This window comes from Lynx rufus, unplaced genomic scaffold (assembly GCF_022079265.1).
Source record: "Lynx rufus isolate CCGP_SWC_20201006 ecotype Redwood Valley unplaced genomic scaffold, mLynRuf1.p SCAF_4, whole genome shotgun sequence".
NCBI classification, from domain to species: domain Eukaryota; kingdom Metazoa; phylum Chordata; class Mammalia; order Carnivora; family Felidae; genus Lynx; species Lynx rufus.
In genome coordinates, this window is record NW_025814856.1 from 131,366,662 (window position 1) to 131,391,054 (window position 24,393).

Genomic DNA, 24,393 nt, shown 5'->3' on the forward strand with positions numbered 1-24,393 from the left:
GAGTGGCTATACCCATATATAGTATGTGCACCATATAGATTACCTTTCTGAAATGTCAAAAGATTCTAATTTCTAAAATGCACTTAATATTAAGGACTTGGCATAAGGGACAGTGGACCAGTGTTACTATTTTTAAAAGATATAGATTTCAGTAGCATAAATAGGGATATTTGGGTTTAAGAAAACTGAGAACAAGAAAAATCTGTTAAAAGGTGACATCTGAACTTTTAAAATGCAGATTAAAACCGGATGACTAATTAGCCTTTAGTAAAAAAAAATAAATAAATAAAATAAAAAAAATGACTTTTAGCTTGCCTTCACTCCAGTTACTCCCCTTTCATTCTTACACTGGAAAGGTGATCTTCCTCCTAGTCACAGATACTTCTGTCCCCTCCTGCTGTCTTTGCAGGGAACCTCACCACCCTTGCACTTCTTCCTTATGTCTTCGGCTTCTCCTCCACCAGCTCTAATCATCCATATTCAAACATGCTTAAGTCTCCTCCAAAATAAATATTTCTACGACATCCAAAGTTCCCCTTTAGTACACACCTGTCCTCCCTTTCTTGAAACACGGCATGCATCTACTGTATCTTTTTCATTTTTTCATTCTGCAATTCATGACAGCTTGGTTTCCACCCTCACCACTGTATTGAAATTGCTCATCAAGTTCATCAACAATAGGAACAGACCCTTTTATGATCCCACCTCACCGCCCTGCAGTAGCCAGTACTGTTCACCACTTCTCCCCCCTTCATGCTTAGGATTCTATTTAGAGCTCTTCAATTACATGCTCTACACTCTTCTTCTGTGTTCACATTTACTTCCCTATCAATTACTATTCACTAGCTGATAATTCCCAAATCTACAACTGCAGCCTAGCTCTGTCTCTTGAACTTCAGACACTGTTTATAAAACATTCATTTTAATGTCCCTCAAGTGACCAAACTCAAGCTGAAACTGAATTATGTTTGCTCCCAAACCTGTACACCCATACCTCCTTGGTTCCCCATGCAGTGAGTGGCACCCACATCTGGCCTGTTGTCAGAGAGCCTGGGATTCATCGATTCATCTTCAACTCTTCTCTCTCCTTCACCTCTTCTCACTCCTTCATCTTTTTTTTTTTTTTTTTTTTTTTATGAAGTCAGTTACCAACACCTGTCAACTGAACTTCCTAAATGACTCTAGAATCTACCATCATGATCACCTCTCTTTCAGGCCACAGTCATCACTAGCACAGACTATTCTGCCTCAGATACTTTACACAGTTCTGCTTCCTGTTTGTCTTTGGCTAATTCATTTTCAATAGTGCAACCAAGCAGGTTTTTCTTTTTTTTTCTTTTTTTTTTCAACGTTTATTTTTTTTATTTTTGGGACAGAGAGAGACAGAGCATGAACGGGGGAGGGGCAGAGAGAGAGGGAGACACAGAATCGGAAACAGGCTCCAGGCTCTGAGCCATCAGCCCAGAGCCCGACGCGGGGCTCGAACTCCCGGACCGCGAGATCGTGACCTGGCTGAAGTCGGACGCTTAACCGACTGCGCCACCCAGGCGCCCCCAAGCAGGTTTTTCTTAACTGAAATGGGATCATGGCTCTCCTTTCTTTCTTAAAACCCTCCACAGCTTCCAGATGTCCTCAACATAAAGTCTACACACATTCTCAGAGCACTGTATCTTATACCTCTCTTCCTCATAGTCTATATTCTATCAAACAATCAACAAATGTTTCTTGAGTGCCTAAAATGTGGTGAGCATGTTCTGAGATCTGAGGATACAGCAGTGAACCAGTCAAAGCTTCAGACACCAAGGAGCTTATAATCTAGTGGCTAGGGGTTGGGGATTCACCCAAACAAATAAACTAAAGCATTCCAGATTTGAATAACTGTGAGTGCAGGGAATATGCTATGTCAGCACATTCTGGGGACACTTTAGGTGAGAGATCTAACCAAAGACAGGTACAGCACACTTTTACTCATCTCTTAGCTCTCAGCTGAGAGCTCCCTTGGGGACTTTTCCTCATGTCATGAGTTTGGCCTGGCAGGAATTCCTAGATGCTCTGGAGCACTGTGGGGTCAATGTCTATTACCTGCCTGATTTCTCCCCCCACAGGGACTGGACAATTTGTTCCTGGCTACATAATAAAACTAGTAGGGCTTAGCATGCCTGAATTTTTCTTTTTTTTTTTAAATTTTTTTTTTCAACGTTTATTTATTTTTGGGACAGAGAGAGACAGAGCATGAACGGGGGAGGGGCAGAGAGAGAGGGAGACACAGAATCGGAAACAGGCTCCAGGCTCTGAACCATCAGCCCAGAGCCCGACGCGGGGCTCGAACTCCCGGACCGCGAGATCGTGACCTGGCTGAAGTCGGACGCTTAACCGACTGCGCCACCCAGGCGCCCCATGCCTGAATTTTTCAATCAGTATTTCTTGAAGGACAGATGAAGTAATTAAGAGCATGAAATAATTTTCCTGGCCTGAAGGCCTAGTTAATTTTGAAGTAGGAAATTTTGAAAAGGTGTGTGGATGACTGAAATGAGGAAAGGCCATACAAAATACTTTATTCATTACTTCCATTTGCTCTATTGTTATTAATGTGAATAATAAGGCATAAAACTCAATACCTAGATTAAATTCACCATGGTTTTCAATGCATGCTTCTCGGCTATTTTTTTAATTCCTAGGCTCTGTAAAAGTAAGTATCCTTTCTTATGTGAAAGTTTGAAACATGAAGTCATAGACCTCTTATGTAAAGCCTAATAGCTCCTTAATAGTGCTACATACTCAACTTCTGAAGAATGTTAATAACTGCACAATTATCTTCCTTTTTAGCCACATGGATTTCTGTATCTAGAGTGGGTATCATCTAAAGTCCTTTATCTGTTTTTAATTCTAAACTCAAGATTGAAAGTAATCATGAAAAACAGATTGTTAGGCACAGGTATATGCCAAGTGACTGACTGCTAGAAAGATTACATCTGCCCAAATCTATTCTCTTTGTTTCATGATTCAGCCTGTCATCTGCCGCAAGGTAACTAAAGGATTTTTCTGAGGTCATGCAACATCTTCCAGGCAGTTAAAAATCAAAGGTAAATGATTCCTGTGCATGATATATATTTTAAAAATCTACAAATCTCCCCCTGAGGTGCTGCGAAGGCTTCTGGTCACGCCAACATTGCAGCACGACTGTTCTACGGTCCTCTAATTCTCCACCACCTGGCATGTCAATACTCCTTCCATTATGATGGCTTACCTATGAAGATGCCTGGAAAACTCAAGAGACGGAAGAGAGATAAAAGTAAATAAGAACAGATGACAGGTCATTCCTCCAACTGAGGACAATCAACTTCTAAGCTTTTAGTGAACACCATGATGGAAGTATTGAAGCTCCATAAATCTCAGCAAAGTGTGAATTTTTATAAACCTGGCATCAATATTTTCTATTGAATGTCAGCCTGTCACACTAGCACAGCATAGTGATTAGACTGTAGCTCATAGAGAATATCAAACACAACTCTGCTTCTCTAGTCAGAACGTTGTAGCCAGAACTCCTCATTGTGGTTTTAGAGTGATGAAATCAGATAATAAGTTTATATATTCTTCCTTATCATCTATAAGGCCAATATTCCTAAGTCTACCTAACTAGAGTTACTCTATTTGCTTTTGTCTCATTAGGTCTGTGATTGTGTTTCTAGTTTACTGGATTTTGCTGACAGGTATTTCAAAGCCTATGTCCTTGTATAAAATAAAAGTTAATTTGCTTTGCTTGAGTGGTTGAAAATCTTAAAGAGCCAAGATAGTCAGACATGTGGATGAAGGTGAGAAAAAATAGCATAGATTTAACAGAAACAGGTAAAACAACTGTCAAGGAACTATTTGAACAATGATGAATGTGAACAAGGAAAGCTAAAATGATACAGGAAATTAAAAAAAAAAATGTCACTTACCCTTAACTCTTCCTTTGTATTGAAACTATCAAGAAGTTGTTGATAATGTCTATCTGTCATTTGTCGTAATAGGGACAGGAGACAAGCAACAAACTCACCCTAATGTAAAGAAAAAAAAAACAACAACATAGTTTTTAATGAGAGCAAAAATGAACATCAGTAACTTACCTTGAACTGCCCTCAAATAGAACAGTTTTTAAGTGTTTTTTTTAAAAAACCCATGAGGATCTAAAGTCACTCTGTGAAGTCTTTTTAATCTAAACTAACCATAATATTATGGTCAAAATTTCTCCCTCTGATGAATACCCGTTACTTGGTATACATGCATTTTCAAATTGGGAGTAGATTTTTTTTTTTTTTAACTTGGGTGGAAGCTTTTCACTAGGAAACCAACCTCACACACTTAAAAAAGGCAAGGCCATTTACTGAGAATTTACTATACCTTCATTCATTGTCATTTGAACCTCATTATCAATGCTATGAGGGGGTATAATATTTATTCAAAGAAGATAAATTGTAGGTTCAGTGGGCTAAAAGACTTGTCCAAAGTCACATCACTGAAAAGTGAAAGAGCTAGAGTTATCTCTACATCTTTCTGACTCCAAAGCTCTTCCAGTAACTTCATGCTCATTTTTGAATTCACATAATCTCTTCCAACTCATCTGAGTGCTGGTCTGCTGATTTTCAGGGTATAAAAAAGCCATACATTACAATGTTGGTTCCAAACTCCTTTTAAAAATAGTCTGTCATTAAAAAAATAAAAAATAAAAATAGTTTGTAACTCTTTGCTGCTTGGGTGCTATGTGATTGACTCCTAAAAAGTCAATTTTTAAAAATTAATAATGAAAAAAAGTAGCATCCATAGGTTTGAAGACCTATAAAATTGCTATCACTTGCATTTCCCAAAGTAAATCTGATTTAAAGTATCTGTGCTTTGATGCAACCTTTTTTGCTCAGCAAAAAATGATCTACTTTTAATGAGAACAATAACATTTAAAACACAATGAACACAACAGGAGTGGCAATCAGTAATGACTCTAAATTTATAAAAATGTACCTTAATTGGGAATTGGTGTGTGTGTGTGTGTGTGTGTACATGGAAAGAGACTATAGGCTCACATATAAAATTAGAGACTAAAACCTCTCAGAAATTGGGATTTTCCAACAGAGGCAGCTAAGTCAGGACAGTCAAACATATCCCTACCAGCTGCCATGGGAGGCCTGAGGATGCTACTTAATGACAGCACAGGGTGGCCAAAGATGCAGGCTGGCTTCTTGCATGAGAATAAATAATTGTCACACACAAGTATGACAGATAATTATTCCTGCATGCTTATTAGGGCAAATATTTAAGAAACTAACTAATAAGGGCTAGCAGAAATCTATCTTCTAAGCACAATATAATACTTTGTTAATGAACAAAGACATTCTTGGTACTTAACACAAGAAATAGAAAATTCAGGGGCACAATGATTAATATTTTAGTGCATGTGTGTGAGGAAACAACCCAAAGCTAGGAAAATATCCCAAAGGACTGAGAGAACAGTACCTGGTGCTCATAAAGGGCTGGGAATAGTGCCTTTTCTCACCAGCAAGACTGGAAAAACCTCGCCATTATTAGGGAATCAATTAGAATACTAAAAATGATCTTTTCTCAGTGGCAGGGAAAAATTACTCCTAGAATAAATGCTGCTCTGATCCTACCTAAAGAAGTTCATAAGCAAGGTGTTAAATAATCAAACAGTTCCTAAGAAATTTAACCTCATGCTAAAGCAACATTCAAAGCTATTTTTAGGAATTAAAAAAAATCCACTTTTCAAAAGCATAAAATTCACAATCTCTGGCATTCAAGAAAAATTACCAAGCATATAAATAAATAGCAGGAAAATAATGATGCAAATGAGGAGGAAAAAAATCAATAAAAACAGATCCAGGTAAAACATAAATAACAGAATTAACAGTAAAGGGCATTAAAATAGTTATTGTTACTATATTCTATATATTCAGGAAACTAGAGTAAAGTTTGAACATGTTAATTTCAGACATGAAAGATATCAAATAGATTCAAATTGAACTTCTAGAGATGAAGACTATAATGCGTGACATGAAAATTTACTTAATAGGACCACTGGCAGATTAGACATTTGCAGAGGGTAAGATTACTGAACTTGAATTAGAAATTCTCCAAAAGTAAAACTACAACAGGGGTGCCTGGGTGGCTCAGTCGGTTAAGCGTCCGACCTCGGCTCAGGTCATGATCTCACAGTTCGTGAGTTTGAGCCCCGCATCGGGCTCTGTGCTGACAGTTCAGAGCCTGGAGCCTGCATTGGATTCTGTGTCTCCCTCTCTGCTCCTCCACCCCCCCCTTCAATATAAATAAAAACATTTAAAAAAAATTAAAAAAAACCCACAACAACAAAAAAGAAAAAGCATCAGTGAACTATAGGATAACTTCCAGTAGCATGATATATATGTAATTACAGATCTCAAAGAGGAGGGAGTAGAAAAAGTAATTGAAGAATAAAGGTGAAAATTTTCAGATTCTATGAAAACTATAAACCTATGTATCAAAAAAGGTCAATAGTTCCTATTCACAAGAAACATAAAAGAAAATACACAAAAGTAAATTACAATAAAACTGCTGATAGCCAGGGATAAAGAGAAAATCTTAACAGTCAGTGAAAAAAAGACACGTTATATAGAGAGAAACAAAGATAGGGATGAGATAAATCTCTTTAGAAATAATACAAGCTAGGAGGGAACCAAGATGGCGGAACAGCATGGAAGTTTTCTGTGTGTCTTGCGTCCATGAATTACAGCCAGACCAACACTAAACCATCCTGCACACCTAGAAAACTGATCTGAGGATAAACATAACCATCTGCACAACCTGAACCACAGAACTCAGCAGTATGTGGCGCGTAGAGGTGAACATGGGGAGAGAGAAACCACGGAGGGCAGGGAAATGCTTTGCGGGTGGAGAGAGGACGGAGATGGGGACAGGGGGGAATATGGGAAAAGGACCCCTCCCCACAAGCAGCTGGAGAAAAAGTCGAAAATTGGAAACAGCCGCAGGGACTAAACTAAAAATGGAGAAAGGAGAAAGAGAGGGTTTAAATTCCATTAAGACTGTAAACAAGGGGAGCGCAGAGTCTGCAACTCCGCAGTTCGATACCTGGCAGCTCTGGTGGGAAGGGCAAACCCCCAGGAGCAGAGCGGGGTCCAGGAGGTTCTTGGGCCACACGGGGAAAAGCAGTTCCACTGCTGAAAGGAACTTTGGTAGACTGTTGAGGCCACCTGGTCCCAGCAGACCCCAGAAAATGGCCACATTCGCTGGTGCTGGAACAAGGTCGTTAAGGGTGAAGCCTGGTGCCAGATGTGGGTTGTGATTTTCCATAATCCTTGAAACAGTGCTGCTAAACTATCTCATTAACTTTTTCTGGGGCAGCTGGCACCTGGCTGCAGTCTCGGGGCACCGGCAGCAGCATGGTCCCACGAATGTTCCTGGGTGCAGCCAGCATTTGGCCATTGCCCTGTAAGACCCTCTGCACAGGGGTGGAACAGGTCAAAGCCACAGTCCCTCAGAAGTAAGGTGCCAGGGAAAACAGCCGTATCTGAGACAAAACTTAGGAGATAGGTCCTACCTAGGGCTTGGTCACGGACAGAGTAAAAGTGGGGAGTGGACGAAAGCTGAAGACAAAGGATCGGTGGGCAATCGCTGATTGGGGAGAACAGAGTTCTGATACTAGAGACTAGGTAGCTGGGTGACGCCATTTTCACCACTCCCACGCATGCACATACACACCTACGAGGGCCACAACACTCCACCCCAGTAGGCTAGCAGTGCCATCTAGTGAAGAACGGAGCCATTACACTAAGTCCTGCCCAACTGGGCCAACCTAGCTCTTCAAGAACACAAGTCTCACTGCCTGCTTAGTTTATGGACAATAAAGCCCTTCATAGTCTGACTTCTAGGGAAAAACAGTAATTTCAGTCATATTTCAATCTGTTAGCAATTTTCTTTCTTTCTTCCTTTTTTCTTTTTTCTCTTTTTCACTTTTCTTTTTCTTGAATACAGAAAGAGAAAAAATTCATTCTTATTTTCAATTTTTATTAAGAATATTTTACTATATTTTTTACTTTTGTGTAATATTTTCAAATTCTATTTTACTTCCATCATTTATTTTAGTCTACTTCAGTGTATTCACTTTTTCAAATTTCAAACAATTTCCTTTTTTTCTTTTTCTTTTTTCTCTTTTCTGTTTCTTTTCTTTTTCTTGAATACAGAAAGAGAAAAAATTCATTTTTTTAATTTTTATTAAAAATATTTTTAATTTTTTCTACTATATTCTGTACTTTTGTGTAACTTTTTTCAAATTCTACCTTACTTCCATCATTTCATTTTAGTTTACTTCAGCGTATTATTCATTTTTTCAAATTTTTAAACGATTTCTTTTTTTTCTTTTTTCTCCCCCTTTTTTCTCTAATCTATCAAGCCACTTTCAACACCCAGACCAAAACACACCTAGGATCTAGCATCATTTATTTGATTTTTTGTGTGCATATTTTTAATTTTTTAATTTTAATATTTTTTTAATTTTAATGTTTTTTTAAATTTTAACTTTTTCTACGTCATTCATTCCTTTTCTCCCTTCAAAATGATGAACGAAGGAATTCACTCAAAAAGAAAGAGCAGGAAGAAACGCCATCCAGGCATTTAACCAACACAGATACAAGCAAGATGTCTGAACCAGAATTTAGAATCACGATAATAAGAATACTAGCTGGAGTCGAAAACAGATTAGAATCCCTTTCTGCAGAAATAAAACAAGTAAAAACTAGTCAGGATGAAATAAAAAATGCTATAACTGAGCTGAAATCACGAATGGATGCCACAGCAGCAAGAATGGATGAGGCAGAACAGAGAATCAGCGATACAGAGGACAAACTTATGGAGAATAATGAAGCACAAAAAAAGAGGGAGATTAAGGCAAAAGAGCATGATTTAAGAATTAGAGAAATCAGTGACTCTTTAAAAGGGAACAACATCAGAATCATAGGGGTCCCAGAAGAGGAAGAGAGAGAAATAGGGGTAGAAGTGTTATGTGAGCAAATCATAGTAGAAAACTTTCCTAACGTGGGGAAAGGCACAGACATCAAAATCCAGGAAGCACAGAGATTCAACAAAAACCCATTTGATTCAACAAAAACTGATCATCAACAAGGCATATAGTCAAATTCACAAAATACTAAGGCAAGGAGAAAATCATGAAAGCAGCAAGGGAAAAAACGTCCTTAGCCTACAGGGGAAGACAGATCAGGTTTGCACCAGACCTATCCACAGAAACTCGGCAGGCCAGAAAGGAGTGGCAGGATATATTCAATGTGATGAATCAGAAAAATATGCAGCCAAGAATTCTTTATCCAGTAAGGCTGTCATTCAAAACAGAAGGAGAGATAAAAAGTTTCCCAGACAAACAAAAATTAAAGGAGTTTGTGACCACTAAACCATCCCTGCAAGAAATTTTAAGGGGCACTCTCTGAGGGGAGAAAAGATGAATATATAAATACATACATACATAAATTCATATCTTTCAGTACTCACTGTAAACATCAATGGACTCAATGCTCCAATCAACAGACATAGGGTAACAGAATGGATAAGAAAACAAGATCCATCTATATGCTGTTTACAAGAGACCCACTTTAGATCTAAAGACACCTTCAGATTCAGAGTAAGCTATTGGAGAACCATCTATCATGCTAATGGTCAACAAAAGAAAGCTGGAGTAGCCATACTTATATCAGACAAACTAGACTTTAAAATAAAGACTGTATCAAGAGATGCAGAAGGGCATTATATCATAATCAAGGGGTCTACACACCAAGAAGAAGTAACAGTTGTAAACAATTATGCACCAAATGTGAAAGCATCCAAATATATAAATCAATTTATCACAAACATAAAGAAACTCATTGATAGTAATACCATAATAGGAGACTTCAACACCACACTCACAGCAATGGACAGATCATCTAATAAAAAAATCAACAAGGAAACATGGCTTTGAATGACACACTGGCAGATGGACTTAACAGATATATTCAGAACATTTCATCCTAAAGAATATACATTCTTCTCCAGTGCCCGTGGAACATTCACCAGAATAGACCATATACTGGGACACAAATCAGCCCTTAGCAAGTACAAAAAGATCGAGATCATACCGTGCATATTCAGATCACAATGCTATGAAACCCGAAATCAACCACAAGAAAAAATTTGGAAAGGTAACAAATACTTGGAGACTGAAGAACATCCTACTAAACAATGAGTGGGCTAACCAAGCAGTTAAAGAGGAAGTTAAAAAGTATATGGAAGCCAATGAAAATGATAACACCACAACCCAAAACCTCTGGGACGCAGCAAAAGCAGTCATAAGAGGAAAGTATATAGCAATCCAGGCCTTTCTAAAGAAGGAAGAAAGATCTCAGATACACAACCTAACCTTACGCCTTAAGGAGCTGGAAAAAGAATGGCAAATAAAACCCAAAACCAGCAGAAGACAGGAAAGAATAAAGATTAGAGCAGAAATTAATGCTATTGAAACCAAAAAAACAGAGAACAGATCAATGAAACCAGAAACTGGTTCTTTGAAAGAATTAACAAAATTGATAAACCACTAGCCAGTTTGATCAAAAAGAAAAAGGACCCAAATAAATAAAATCAAGAATGAAAGAGGAGAGATCACAACCAACACAGCAGAAATACAAACAATAATAAGAGAATATTATGAGCAATTATATGCCAATAAAATGGGCAATCTGGAAGAAATGGACAAATTCCTAGAAACATATACACTACCAAAACTGAAACAGGAAGAAATAGAAAATTTGAACATACCCACAACCAATAAGGAAATCGAATTAGTAATCAAAAATCTGCCAAAAAAACAAGAGTCCAGGGTCAGACGGCATTCCAGGGGAATTCTACCAAACATTTAAGGAAGAGTTAACACCTATTCTATTGAAGCTGTTCCAAAAAATAGAAATGGAGGGAAAAATTCCAAACACATTCTATGAAGCCAACATCACCTTGACTGCAAAACCAGACAGAGACCCCAATAAAAGAACTATAGACCAATTTCCCTGATGAACATGGATGCAAAAATCCTCAATAAGATATTAGCCAACTGGATCCAACAATACATTAAAAAAATTATTCACCATGACCAAATGGGATTTATACCTGGGAAGCAGGACTGGTTCAATATCCACAAAACAACTAACGTGACTCATCACATCAATAAAAGAAAGGACAAGAACCATATGATCCTCTCAATAGATGCAGAGAAAGCATTTGACAAAATACAACATCCTTTCTTGAAAAAAACCCTCAAGAAAGTAGGGATAGAAGGATCATACCTCAAAATCATAAAAGCCATATATGAACAACCCAAAGTTAATAACATCCTCAATGGGGAAAAACTGAGAGCTTTCCCCCTAAGGTCAGGAACAAGACAGGGATGTCCACTCTCACCACTGTTATTCAACACAGTATTGGAAGTCTTAGCCTCTGCAATCAGACAACACAAAGAAATAAAAGGCATCCAAATCGGCTGGGAGGAGGTCAAACTTTCACTCTTCGCATATGACATGATACTCTATATGGAAAACCCAAAAGATTCCACCAAAAAACTGCTACTAGATCTGATCCATGAATTCAGCAAAGTTGCAGGATATAAAATCAATGCACAGAAATTGGCTGCATTCCTATACACCAAAAATGAAGCAACAGAAAGAGAAATCAAGAAATCAATTCCATTTAAAATTGCACCAAAAAACATAAAATACCTAGGAATAAATTTAACCAAAGAGGTGAAAGATCTATACACTGAAAGCTATAGAAAGCTTATGAGAGAAATTGAACAAGACACCAAAAAATGGAAAAATATTCCATGCTCCTAGGTAGGAAAAAGAAATATTGTTAAAATGTCGATACTACCCAAAGCAATCTACATATATAATGCAATCTCTATCAAAATAACACCAACATTCTTCACAGAGCTGGAAAAAATAACCTAAAATTTGTATAGAAGCAGAAAAGACCCCGAATAGCCAAAGCAATCTTGAAAAAGAAAACCAAGGCAGGAGGCATCACAATCCCGGACTTCAAGCTATACTAGAAAGCTGTAATCATCAAGACAGTATGGTACTGGCACAAGAACAGACACTCAGATCAATGGAACAGAATAAAGAATCCAGAAATGGACCCACAAATGTATGGCCAACTAATCTTTGACAAAGCAGGAAAGAATATCCAATGGAATAAAGACAGTCTCTTCAGCAAGTGGTGCTGGGAAAACAGGACAGTGACATGCAGATGAATGAACCTGGACCACTTTCTTATACCATACACAAAAATAAACTCAAAATGGATGAAAGACCTAAATGTAAGACAGGAAGCCATCAAAATCCTCGAGGAGAAAGCAGGCAAAAACCTTTGACCTTGGCCGCTGCAACTTCTTACTCAACACATCTCTGGAGGCAAGGGAAACAAAAGCAAAAATGAACTACTGGGACCTCATCAAAATAAAAAGCTTCTGCACAGAGAAGGAAACAATCAGCAAAACTAAAAGGCAACTGACAGAATGGGAACAGATATTTGCAAACAACATATCAGATACAAGGTTAGTATCCAAAATCTATAAAGAACTGATCAAACTCAACACCAAAAAAACAAATAATCCAGTGAAGAAACGGGCAAAAGACATGAATAGACACTTCTCTAAAGAAGACATCCAGATGGCCAACGGACACATGAAAAAGTGCTCAACGTCACTCATCATCAGGGAAATACAAATCAAAACCACAATGAGATACCACCTCACACCTGTCAGAATGGCTAACATTAACAACTCAGGCAACAACAGATGTTGGCGAGGATGCGGAGAAAGAGGGTCTCTTTTGCGCTGCTGGTGGGAATGCAAACTGGTGCAGCTACTCTAGAAAACAGTCTAGAGGTCCCTCAAAAAATTAAAAATAGAACTACCCTACGACCCAGCAATTGTACTACTAGGTATTTATCTAAGGGATACAGGTGTGCTGTTTCGAAGGGACACATGCACCCCAATGTTTATAACAGCACTATCGACAATAGCCAAAGTATGGAAAGAGCCCAAATGTCCATTGATGGATGAATGGATAAAGAAGATGTGGTGTATACACACACACACACACACACACACACACACACACACACACACTAGAGTATTACCTGGCAATCAAAAAGAATGAAATCTTGCCATTTGCAACTATGTGGATGGAACTGGAGGGTATTATGCTAAGTGAAATTGGTCACAGAAAGACAAAAATCATATGACTTCCCTCATATGAGGACTTTAAGAGACAAAACAGATGAACATAAGGGAAGGGAAACAAAAATAATATAAAAACAGGGAGGGGAACAAAACAGAAGAGACTCATAAATATGGAGAACAGAGGGTCATTGGAGGGGGCATGGGAAGGGGAATGGGCTAAATGGATAAGGAGCATTAAGGATTCTACTCCTGAAATAATTGTTGCACTATATGCTAACTAATTTCGATGTAAATTTTAAAAAATAAAATTAAAAAATAAAAAAGAAATAATACAAGCTAGAAGACCATGGAGTAACACCTTTAGCGTACTGAAAGAACAAAAACAAATATCAATAGAGAACTTTTTACTCACCAAAAATCTTTCAAAAAGAAAGACAAAACAAAGACTTTTCAGAAGCTTAAACAGTTCACTACTTCTATCAACACTGCACTAAAGGTTCTAGCCAGTGCTATAAAGCAAGAATAAGTAATAAGGCATATAGAGTGGAAAGGGATAAAAAAATGGACAGAAAAAATGCTATTGAATCTATAAGAGCCACTATAACTACTTAAGTGAATTAATCAATGTCTGAGAATAAAGGATCATAAATTTACCAAAACCAATTTTACTTCTATGTATGAGAAATGAGTCATCAGAAACTGAAATTTAACATAACATAATTTATAATACCCCTGAAACACAGAAGTACTTAGTCATATATATGATAAAAATATGGTAAGATCTGCACACTGAAAATCATAAAATACTGATGAGAAAAATTAAAGACCGCCTAAATAAATACAAAGATATACTATGTTCATGGATTGCAAGGTTTAATATTGTTCAGATATGGATTTGCATCGAATTGATACAAAGATTCAGTATAATCACAATCAATATCACAGTGGGCCTTTAGAAAGTGACAAGCTGATTTTAAAATTCATATGGAAATGCAAAGAACTTGAAATAGTCACAACACCTTACAAAAAGAATAAAGTTGAAGGACTTATACTAGTTGACTTCAAAAATTATAAAGCTATGGTAGTCAGGATATTGTGAAACTCAAATAATTATATTGAGGGAAAGAAGTCAAAATGCCACATTCCCCTGCAAAAACAACAATGACTATGTAATGTATGATTCCGTTCATAAAATTCCAGAAATGCAAACTTATCTGTAGTAACAGAAAGGTCAGTGGTTGCCTGGGGATGAGGTAGTATGGAGAAGCAAGATGGAGGAAATAAAGAGGGGTACCAGGAAACTTTTGAGAGTGATGGACATGTCAATTATATTGATTGTGATAATGGCTTACAAGTATAATATATATCAAAACTTATCAAATTGTATACTTTAAACATGTACATTTTTTAAATGTCAACTACACCTTAATAAAACTTAAAAAAGACATTATGACAACACTATCAATTTATGGAATGGCACTATGTATAGGTTTGATTACATTATCAAATGCATTCCCTACTAGACCCTTGTTGGGTGAACACTATTAATTTCATTTTACATTAAGATCTGCTAAGGTTAAGATATTTATCCCAGGTTTCATGGTGAGAAAATGGTGAAACTGGGATATGAACCCAAGTATCTCTGGTTCTTATTCCTACTGCTCAGACTGATTTGATTTTACAGAGATAATGTACTCAAGTTTGAGGTTATATTTCAAATATAAATAGACACATATGAATCTGTCAGTTGATAACCAGTGTCCAATGTTTTAACCTATTAAATCTCAACTTAAAAACGCAAATCTAGGGGCGCCTGGGTGGCACAGTCGGTTAAGCGTCCGACTTCAGCCAGGTCACGATCTCGCGGTCCGGGAGTTCGAGCCCCGCATCAGGCTCTGGGCTGATGGCTCAGAGCCTGGAGCCTGTTTCTGATTCTGTGTCTCCCTCTCTCTCTCTGCCCCTCCCCCATTCATGCTCTGTCTCTCTCTGTCCCAAAAATAAATAAACGTTGAAAAAAACAAAAAAAAAAATTAAAAAAAAAACACGCAAATCTAGGTAGTAGAAACCCATTTAATTTCTTATCTCTTAGTTTTTCTACATCCTACCTACACTATCTCTAATATAGCTACTAGAGTAATACCTTCAAAATGTTTATTCCTAAAACATTTATTCCTAAAACATACCATCCTGTGAATAGTAATATACCTTGAAGTTGAAAGAATTACATATACTTGCAATAATTTTAGTAATAAGAAGAGAAATTATTCAAAAAACAAGACTTTATTTAAGTCTTTATAGTCAGTGTACACAGGGATACAGGTCAGTATCTGCATATATTACATCTGGTGCAGACTGCAAACAGCTTACCGTGGTATCTGATCTGTGGCACATTTACGATGTGTTGTTAACCCCAATATCTACTGTGCAATGTCATTTTATTCATCCATTTAATCTATTTAGGAACTCCAAGCACATTTAACCTGTAAGAAGCCTTGGTGTCCATTGGCCATAGCAACATTTTTCTAGGTATATCTCCTAAGGCAAGGAAAACAAAAGCTAAATAAACTATTGGGGGAGGGGTGCCTGGGTGGTTCAGTTGGTTAAGTATCAGGCTCTTGATTTCAGCTCAGGTCATGTCATAACCTCATGGTTCATCAATTTGGGTCCTGCATTGGGTTCTGCGCTGGCTGACAGCATGGAGCCTCCTTGGGACTCTCTCTCTCTCCTTCTCTCTCTGCCCTTCCCCTGCTCTCTCTCTCTCAAAAATAAATAAATAATCATTAAAAAAATAATATATTTAAAAAAGTAAATTACTGGGACTACATCAAAATAAAATGCTTTTGTAAAACAAAGGAAACCACCAATAGAACAAAAAGACAACATATTGAATGGAAGAAGATATTTGCAAATGATATACCCAACAAGGCATTTAATTAACATCCAAAATATAAAAATAACACCAAAAACCCCCTAAACAGTGTGGTTTAAAAACAGGCAGAGAACCTGAATAAACATTTTTCCAAGAAGACATACAGATGGCCAACGAATTCATGAAAAGATTCTCCACATCACTCATCATCAGGAAAATGCAAATCGAAGCCACAATAAGATATCGCTTCACACCTGTTTGAATGCCTAAAATCCAAAAGACAAGAAACAACAAGTGCTGGAGAGGAGGTGGAGGAAAAGGAACCCTCGTGTAGTGTTGGTGGGAATGGATATTGGTACAGCCACTATGGAAAACAGTATGGAGGTTCCTCAAAAAATTAAAAACAGAAAGACCATATGACTCAGTAATTCCACTATCGGGTATTTTCCCAAAGAAAATGAAACACTGATTCGAAAGGATATAGGTACCCTTGTGTTTACTGCAGCATTATTTACAATTTACAATAGTCAAGACATGGAGGCAATATAAGTGTCTATTGAGGGACCAATGGATAAGGAAAATGTGGTATATTATGCAACCTTAAAAAAAGGGTGAGATTGTGCCATTTGAGACAACATGGATGGACCTAGAGGTTATTATGGTAAATGAAAGAAGCCAGACTGAGGAAGAGAAATACTGAATGATTTCACTTACAAATAGAATCTTTAAAACTTGAATAACTACACAAAAAGCAGAGTCAGACCTATAAATACAGAGAACTGAAGGCTGCCAGAGGGGGCAGGGGGTGAAAGGCTGGGCAAAATGGGTGAAGGGGAGAGGAAGATACAGGCCTCCAGTCATGGTATGAGTAAATCATAGGAGTAAAAGGCAGAGTATAAGGAATACAGTCAGTGATATTGTAAGAGTAATGGAATAGTACAGACGGTAGCTACCCTGGTATAAATCTGCCCAATCACTAAGTTGTACATCTGAAACAAACCTAACATTGTGTATTGACCATACTCAGAAAAAAAGCTTAGATGTCCAGTATCTTACTCATGTACTTTTGTCCATAATGTGATTTTTTGTTTTTAAAATATTTGAAGTCTCTGTCTGAAAACGAAGAGTCAACAATTTGTTAAAATGATAAATAAAAACCAATGTTAGCCAACATCAGGATGCTGGGAATTATTCACGTATAAATTGGCTTTAAAACTCTATGTGTCTCAGTGGCTTACGTCTACCTTATTTACATTGAGTACAAAGGATATTTCTATTAATAATTGTGAATAACAAGAGTATTAGAGGGCTACAACAATAGTCTTCATGAAATCTTCTATTATACCTATGCACTATTTTTTTCCAGAAATTTCTTACTCAATTCTCCTGAAAATCTTCCCATCCCCTGACCACACGCCCACAGGGCATGAAAACTTCAGCTAAGTCCATCAGAGTATCTTTCTTAGACATGGCCTATGCTGAGTTGGGTCACCTGCACTACAGATGGTGCTAAACCAAATTATGTGCAAAGAAAAGAAGCATTTATAAATTGTAAGGAACCCTAGAGTCCAATTACTTGAGGGTGTGAGCAAATGGCCATGTATACTGCTTTATAAAATCTGCTTCCACATACAACTAGATTTTTGAAAAGAACCAATTACGATGGTGTTTTTTTTTTTTCTTTCCAGTAAGAGAAAGCATTTTAAAGTTTCAAGAACAGTTGGTAGAAGAACAAAAAGTACAATCCTTTTAAACAGTAAAAATAAGGCTCCTGTTATCTCGAATTATGATACAGCAGAAGCCAGTCCTCCTGTTCACGTCGTGGGGGGGCAGCGTGACAGCTAAGCTACTTGGAAGAGAACTGAACACTTCACCACGACACGCTGTGGGACCTGCCTTTACCCACAGTACGTCCACTTATTGTGGGCACTTTTGCTGCGAAGACTGAAAAGTGTTCAATGTAGGACTGCCATGTAAACACACCCTATTATTCAGAGAGCCATGTTGTCCAGGAGAAAATGGTGAAGAAACGAAGTCCTCCATGCCCACAGAGAACTGACCCTGTGAATGACCAGCTCGTGTGTCTCACCACAGAATTACTTGTAATAGCATTACCTATAACACCCTCATTATTCAGCAGTAATAATAACACTACTGTGACTATTGTTGCCGCCACAGTAACTCATGGCTCATGTTTACTGATACTGTTTAAACAGTTAACAGATCTGATGAAATCCTCACACTAACTTTAAGAAATGTGCAATGGGGGCGCCTGGGTGGCGCAGTCGGTTAAGCGTCCGACTTCAGCCAGGTCACGATCTCGCGGTCCGGGAGTTCGAGCCCCGCGTCGGGCTCTGGGCTGATGGCTCAGAGCCTGGAGCCTGTTTCCGATTCTGTGTCTCCCTCTCTCTCTGCCCCTCCCCCGTTCATGCTCTGTCTCTCTCTGTCCCAAAAATAAATAAACGTTGAAAAAAAAAATTAAAAAAAAAAAGAAATGTGCAATGATTTTGTTTTAAAGATAAGGTAACAGAAGTGGAGAGGTATTAGTAAGTTGCCCAAGAGCACGCAGGGGATGAAGTGGCAAAGTAGGATTCACATCAGATCGGCTGAGTACCCTCAAAAAAACGTCTTCAGGCATAAAATCAAAGGTGCTAAATAATTAAAGTGCAGGTTTCCTAGCAAATCTCAATCGACATACCTTGAGAGAGTTTGGGTTTTTTTGGAAAGTGGAGGGGGTGCCACATGGCGATGCTCGGGAAATTTCTCTTCACGAGAATTTCCTAAAATTTACAACAATGGATGATCATCCTGTCTGCTCTTCTCCCAACTTCATCTGCAAACTTGATTCAGGGCCTTCAAATCTCTTAACGCACACTGGTTATCACAGTGTGAAGGCCTGAGGGCCATGCGTATCCCAGAGAGATTTGTCACTGACAACCCAGCCTGAAGATACCGAACGCTCTGAAAAGGTGTTTTATCTTTTGACTTCAGGCAGTCTTTATCCACCTTCAGAGTTTGCTCTGATTTTATTTGCTGGCTGGGCTATTACAATTTTAAAACCATGTTAGAGCTGTATTGCCAGGCAGCAGTTAAAATGTTGCCATCAAAACCATAATGAAGGAGAACTTTCTTCTGCTTTGGAGAAGATGGCGTGGATACACTTTTACCTGTCCCTCCTGCTAAGTGTGACTTTAAAAGCCTTGCTATCAGACTTTAGCCTCTACTACAAAGCTGTAATCATCAAGACAGCATGGTATTGGCACAAAAACAGACACATAGACCAATGGAATGGAGTAGAGACTCCAGAATTGGATCTACAAAAGTATGGCCAACTAATCTTTGACAAAGCAGGAAAGAATATCCAATGGAAAAAAGACAGTCTCTTTAACAAATGGTGCTGGGAGAACTGGAAAGCAGAAGAATGAAACCAGACCACTTTCTTACACCATTCACAAAAATAAACTCAAAATGGATGAAAGACCTGAATGTGAGACAGGAAACCATCAAAACCCTAGAGGAGAAAGCAGGAAAAAACCTTTCTGACCTCAGCCGCAGAAATTTCTTACTTGACACATCCCCAAAGGCAAGGGTTTTAAAAGCAAAATGAACTATTAGGACCTCATCAAGATAAAAAGCTTCTGCACTGCAAAGGAAACAATCAACAAAACTAAAAGGCAACCAACGGAATGGGAAAAGATATTTGCAAATGACATATCGGACAAAGGCCAGTATCCAAAATCTATAAAGAACCCACCAAACTCCACACCTGAAAAACAAATAATCCAGTGAAGAAATGGGCAGAGACATGAATAGACACTTCTCTAAAGAAGACATCCAGATGGCCAACAGGCACATGAAAAGATGCTCAACGTCGCTCCTCATCAGGGAAAAACAAATCAAAACCACACTCAGATACCACCTCACGCCAGTCAGAGCGGCTAAAATGGACAAATCAGGAGACTATAGATGCTAGCGAGGATGTGCAGAAACGGGAACCCTCTTGCACTGTTGGTGGGAGTGCAAACTGGTGCAGCCACTCTGGAAAACAGTGTGGAGGTTCCTCAAAAAATTAAAAATAGATCTACCCTATGACCCAGAAATAGCACTGCTAGGAATTTACCCAAGGGATACATGAGTGCTGATGCATTGGGGCACTTGTACCCCAATGTTTATAGCAGCACTTTCAACCAATAGCCAAATTATGGAAAGAGCCTAAATGTCCATCAACTGATAAATGGATAAAGAAGGTGTGGTTTATACACACAATGGAGTACTATGTGGCAATGAGAAAGAATGAAATATGGCCTTTTGTAGCAACATGGATGGAACTGTAGAGTGTTACGCTAAGTGAAATAAGTCATACAGAGAAAGACAGATACCATATGTTTTCACTCTTATATGGATCCTGAGAAACTTAACAGAAGACTATGGGGGAGGGGAAGAAAAAAAAAAGTTACAGAGGGAGGGAGCCAAAGCATAAGAGACTCTTAAAAACTGAGAACAAACTGAGGGTTGATGGGGGATGGGAGGGAGGGGAAGGTGGGTGATGGGCATTGAGGAGAGCACCTGTTGGGATGAGCACTGGGTGTTGTATGGAAACCAATCTGATAGTAAATTTCATATTAAAATAAATAAATACATAAAATTAAAAAAAACCTGAGAATAAACTGAGGGTTGATGGGGGGTGGGAGGGAGGGATGGGTGGGTGATGGGCACTGAGGAGGGCACCTGTTGGGATGAGCACTGGGTATTGTATGGAAACCAATTTGACAATAAATTTCATTAAAAAAAATAAATAAAAATAAATAAATAAAAAGCTTGCTATCACATATAAAACAGAAGAAGAGTCTGAAGGTGGAGAAAAGAGAGCAGTCTGACCAGGGACTTTGGGACCTGAGGGACATAATATTTAGTTCTCTGGGATATCTTTCTGTTTCAGATATCCCACACCTGGAGTTGGAGAAGCTGGCCACCCTGAAACACCAACAATTACAAACAAAAATCCCCCAAAAGAGCCTACACTCTTTGGCCAAAGGATCAGGAAAGGGGCAGTTTACCAGGACAAAACTTTCAGTCATAACTGGTCCAGTCCAGTTGAACACCATAAAAAACTGTGGGCTCACCCACAGCAATGCAGAGCTGAGACTGGCACTCTCACGAAGCTGTGCACAGACGCCCTAATACCTCTCTGAGATAAAGCCAAATAGGGACCAGGTGCTTTCCCGCTCAATGGTCAGTGTTGAAGACAATATGGGGAATGCGAATTTCTATGTCAGGCCATAATGACATAACACCACCCCCTTCTGCTGCCAAGTGGTATCCCATAAAGCCAGCTGAAACAATAAGTTTAAGTAAGATGCAGAGTCTTGTAAAATCAAGATGTCCAGACTTCAGCTGAAAGTCACTTATCATAACAAGAACCAGGAAGATCTCAAATTGAATGAAAAAGGACTGAATCAGTGTCAGCATTGAGATAAAAGAATGTTAGAATTATCTGGCACAGCTTATGCAAAAAGTAACTCAAAATGGTTCAAAGACTTAAATGTAAAATATAAAACTAAAACTTTTAGGAAGAAAACCTAGGAGATAAACTTTAGGATATAGGGCTAGATAAAATTATGCTTAGACTTGACATCACAAGAATGATCCATACAAGGAAAAACTGACAAAGTGAACTTCATCAATATTAAATTTTTTTTGCAGAAGACCTTGTTAAGAGGATGAGGAAACAAGCTATAGAAAGGGAAAAAATATAAACCACATTCTCAATAAAGGACTAGTATCTAAAATATACAAAGAACCCTCAAAATTCAACAGTCAAAAACAATCCAGTTAGAAAATGGGAAAAAGACATGAAGAAGCATTTCACAGAAGAGGATATATAGGAGACAAATAAATCTAAGAAAAAATGTTCAGCATCATTAGCCATTAGGGGAATGCAAATTAAAATCACAGTAAGATATTACTACCTATCTAACAGAATACATCACCCAACAACAACAAAAAAATGGCAACACCAAATGTTGAAGAGGATGCTGAGAAATTGGATCATTCATACATTGCATATATGAGAATGTAAAATGATACCGTCACTATGGAAAACAGTTTGGCAGTTTCTTTAAATACCAAACATGCAACTACTATACAATTCAAGAACAATGCTTCTAGGAATTTATCCTAGAGAAACGAAGACTTATGTTTACATAAAAACTGGCACAGAAACATTTATACCAGCTCTGTTCATAATAGCCAAAATGTGAAAACAACCCAGGTGTCCTTCACCTGAGCAATACTGAGCAATAATAAAGAACAAACCAAATGTTTATATATTTATGTATTTATGTGTGTGTACACACACACACACACACACATATATATATATATATATATATATAGTAACCTGGATGAATCTCCAGAGAATTATGTGGAGTTAGAAAAAAAAGCCTATTACATGATTACATGTATAAATGATTATATTTCTACAACATGCTGGAAATGCCAAAATTATAAAAATGGAGAAGATTTGTGATTATCAGGGTTAAGGAAGAGGTGGAAATGGGAAGGAAGTGGGTTTGGCTATAAAAAAGCAACATGAGGGATCCGTAGGGTGATGGAAATATTCTGTGTCTTGACTATATCAATGTCAATATCCTAGCTGTGATACTGTCCTATAGTTCTCTAAAATGTTACCATTGTGGAAACTGGGTAAAAGCTCTGTAATATTTCTTACAACTCTTACAACTCTGTAATAATTCTTACAACTGCATGTGATTCTACAATTATCACAGAATAAAAAAGATTAATTAAAAAAAAAAACATGAGGGGCGCCTGGGTGGCGCAGTCGGTTAAGCGTCCGACTTCAGCCAGGTCACGATCTCGCAGTCCGTGAGTTCGAGCCCCGCGTCAGGCTCTGGGCTGATGGCTCAGAGCCTGGAGCCTGTTTCCGATTCTGTGTCTCCCTCTCTCTCTGCCCCTCCCCCGTTCATGCTCTGTCTCTCTCTGTCCCAAAAATAAATAAACGTTGAAAAAAAAAATTAAAAAAAACAAAAACAAAAACAAAAAAACATGAAAGAAGGGACACATGTCAGCCGGTTAAGTGTCTCTTGATTTTGGCTCAGGTCATGATCCCATGGTTTATGGGACTGAGCCCTATGTGGGGCTCTGCGCTGATGGTGTGGAGCCTGCATGGGATTCTCTTTGTCCCTCTCTCTCTCTGTCCCTCCCTGCACACACACAACCATATACATGTGTACAAACTCTCTCTCAAAATAAACATATTAAAAAAAGAAACAACATGAAAGAACAAAATAAAAAAAATTCAATATAAAAAACCCCAAGCCAGGCATCTGGGTGGCTCAGTCAGTTAAGTGGCCAACTTTGGCACAGGTCATGGTCATGCGATTCTGGAGTTGGAGCCCCCCGTCAGGCTCTGTGCTGACAGCTCAGAGCCTGGAGGCTGCTTCGGATTTCTGGGTCTCCTTCTCTCACTGCCCCTTTCCTATTGTGTTCTGTCTCTCTCTCAAAATAAATAGACATTAAAAAAAAAAAAACCCAAACCTTCAAACCAAAAATAAACTCCAGTAGTATTAAGCAACACGTTTTGAGCCTCTACTATGGACCAAGTAGTGCACTTGGTGATACACGAAGTAATACGCTAAGCTAACGCTATGAGGTAGGTACTATTTTCCACATGAAACTGAGAAAACAATCACTTGCTCCTATTTGTTTAAATGAGGCAGTACAGCTAGTGCATGTATTAGGAAGTTTTTCATACTATCTTAAACTTAGTTTGTTAAAAGAAAGAGTTTAACTTTATTTCCCAAACTCACAGCTTGGTTTCCTTAGGTGAATCTCAGCTCTGAAAGCAGAGAAAATAAAATTTAACGTAAGGTGGCCATCCTGAAACAGTCAGGAGAACTTGGTAAGAGAGTCAGGGCAGACTTTTTATCTTTTTAAGTAAAAGTAAAAATTAATTTCATCAAGGGCTAGGCAACAGTCTTAAGACAAGGTTCTATAATGGAGGATTTATAAAAATAATGGCTAAAAGCTGACATTTTTGTCAATTTTTTGAAAACTACTGCATCTACTGCCATTTCTGATGTTTTGAAGACTATTCTTCAACAGACCTAAAAAAAAAAAAACAACATTCTTGGTCAACTGAATTTGCGTTTTATTTTTTTTTAATTTTATTTTTATTTCTATTTTTTTATTTTTTTCAATATACGAAATTTATTGTCAAATTGGTTTCCATACAACACCCAGT

At 38.0% G+C, this 24,393-nt stretch overlaps 1 protein-coding gene across 1 annotated transcript in view; it reads right to left on the minus strand.

Annotated features, from left to right (window-relative positions):
• Nucleotides 1-24,393, minus strand: part of DOCK4 (dedicator of cytokinesis 4) — a 437,799-nt gene that overhangs the window by 88,364 nt on the left and 325,042 nt on the right. Inside the window, exon 26 of the mRNA XM_047096261.1 lies at nucleotides 3,942-4,040. Coding sequence (XP_046952217.1) covers nucleotides 3,942-4,040 — 99 coding nt within the window. The remainder of the gene's footprint in view (nucleotides 1-3,941; nucleotides 4,041-24,393) is intronic.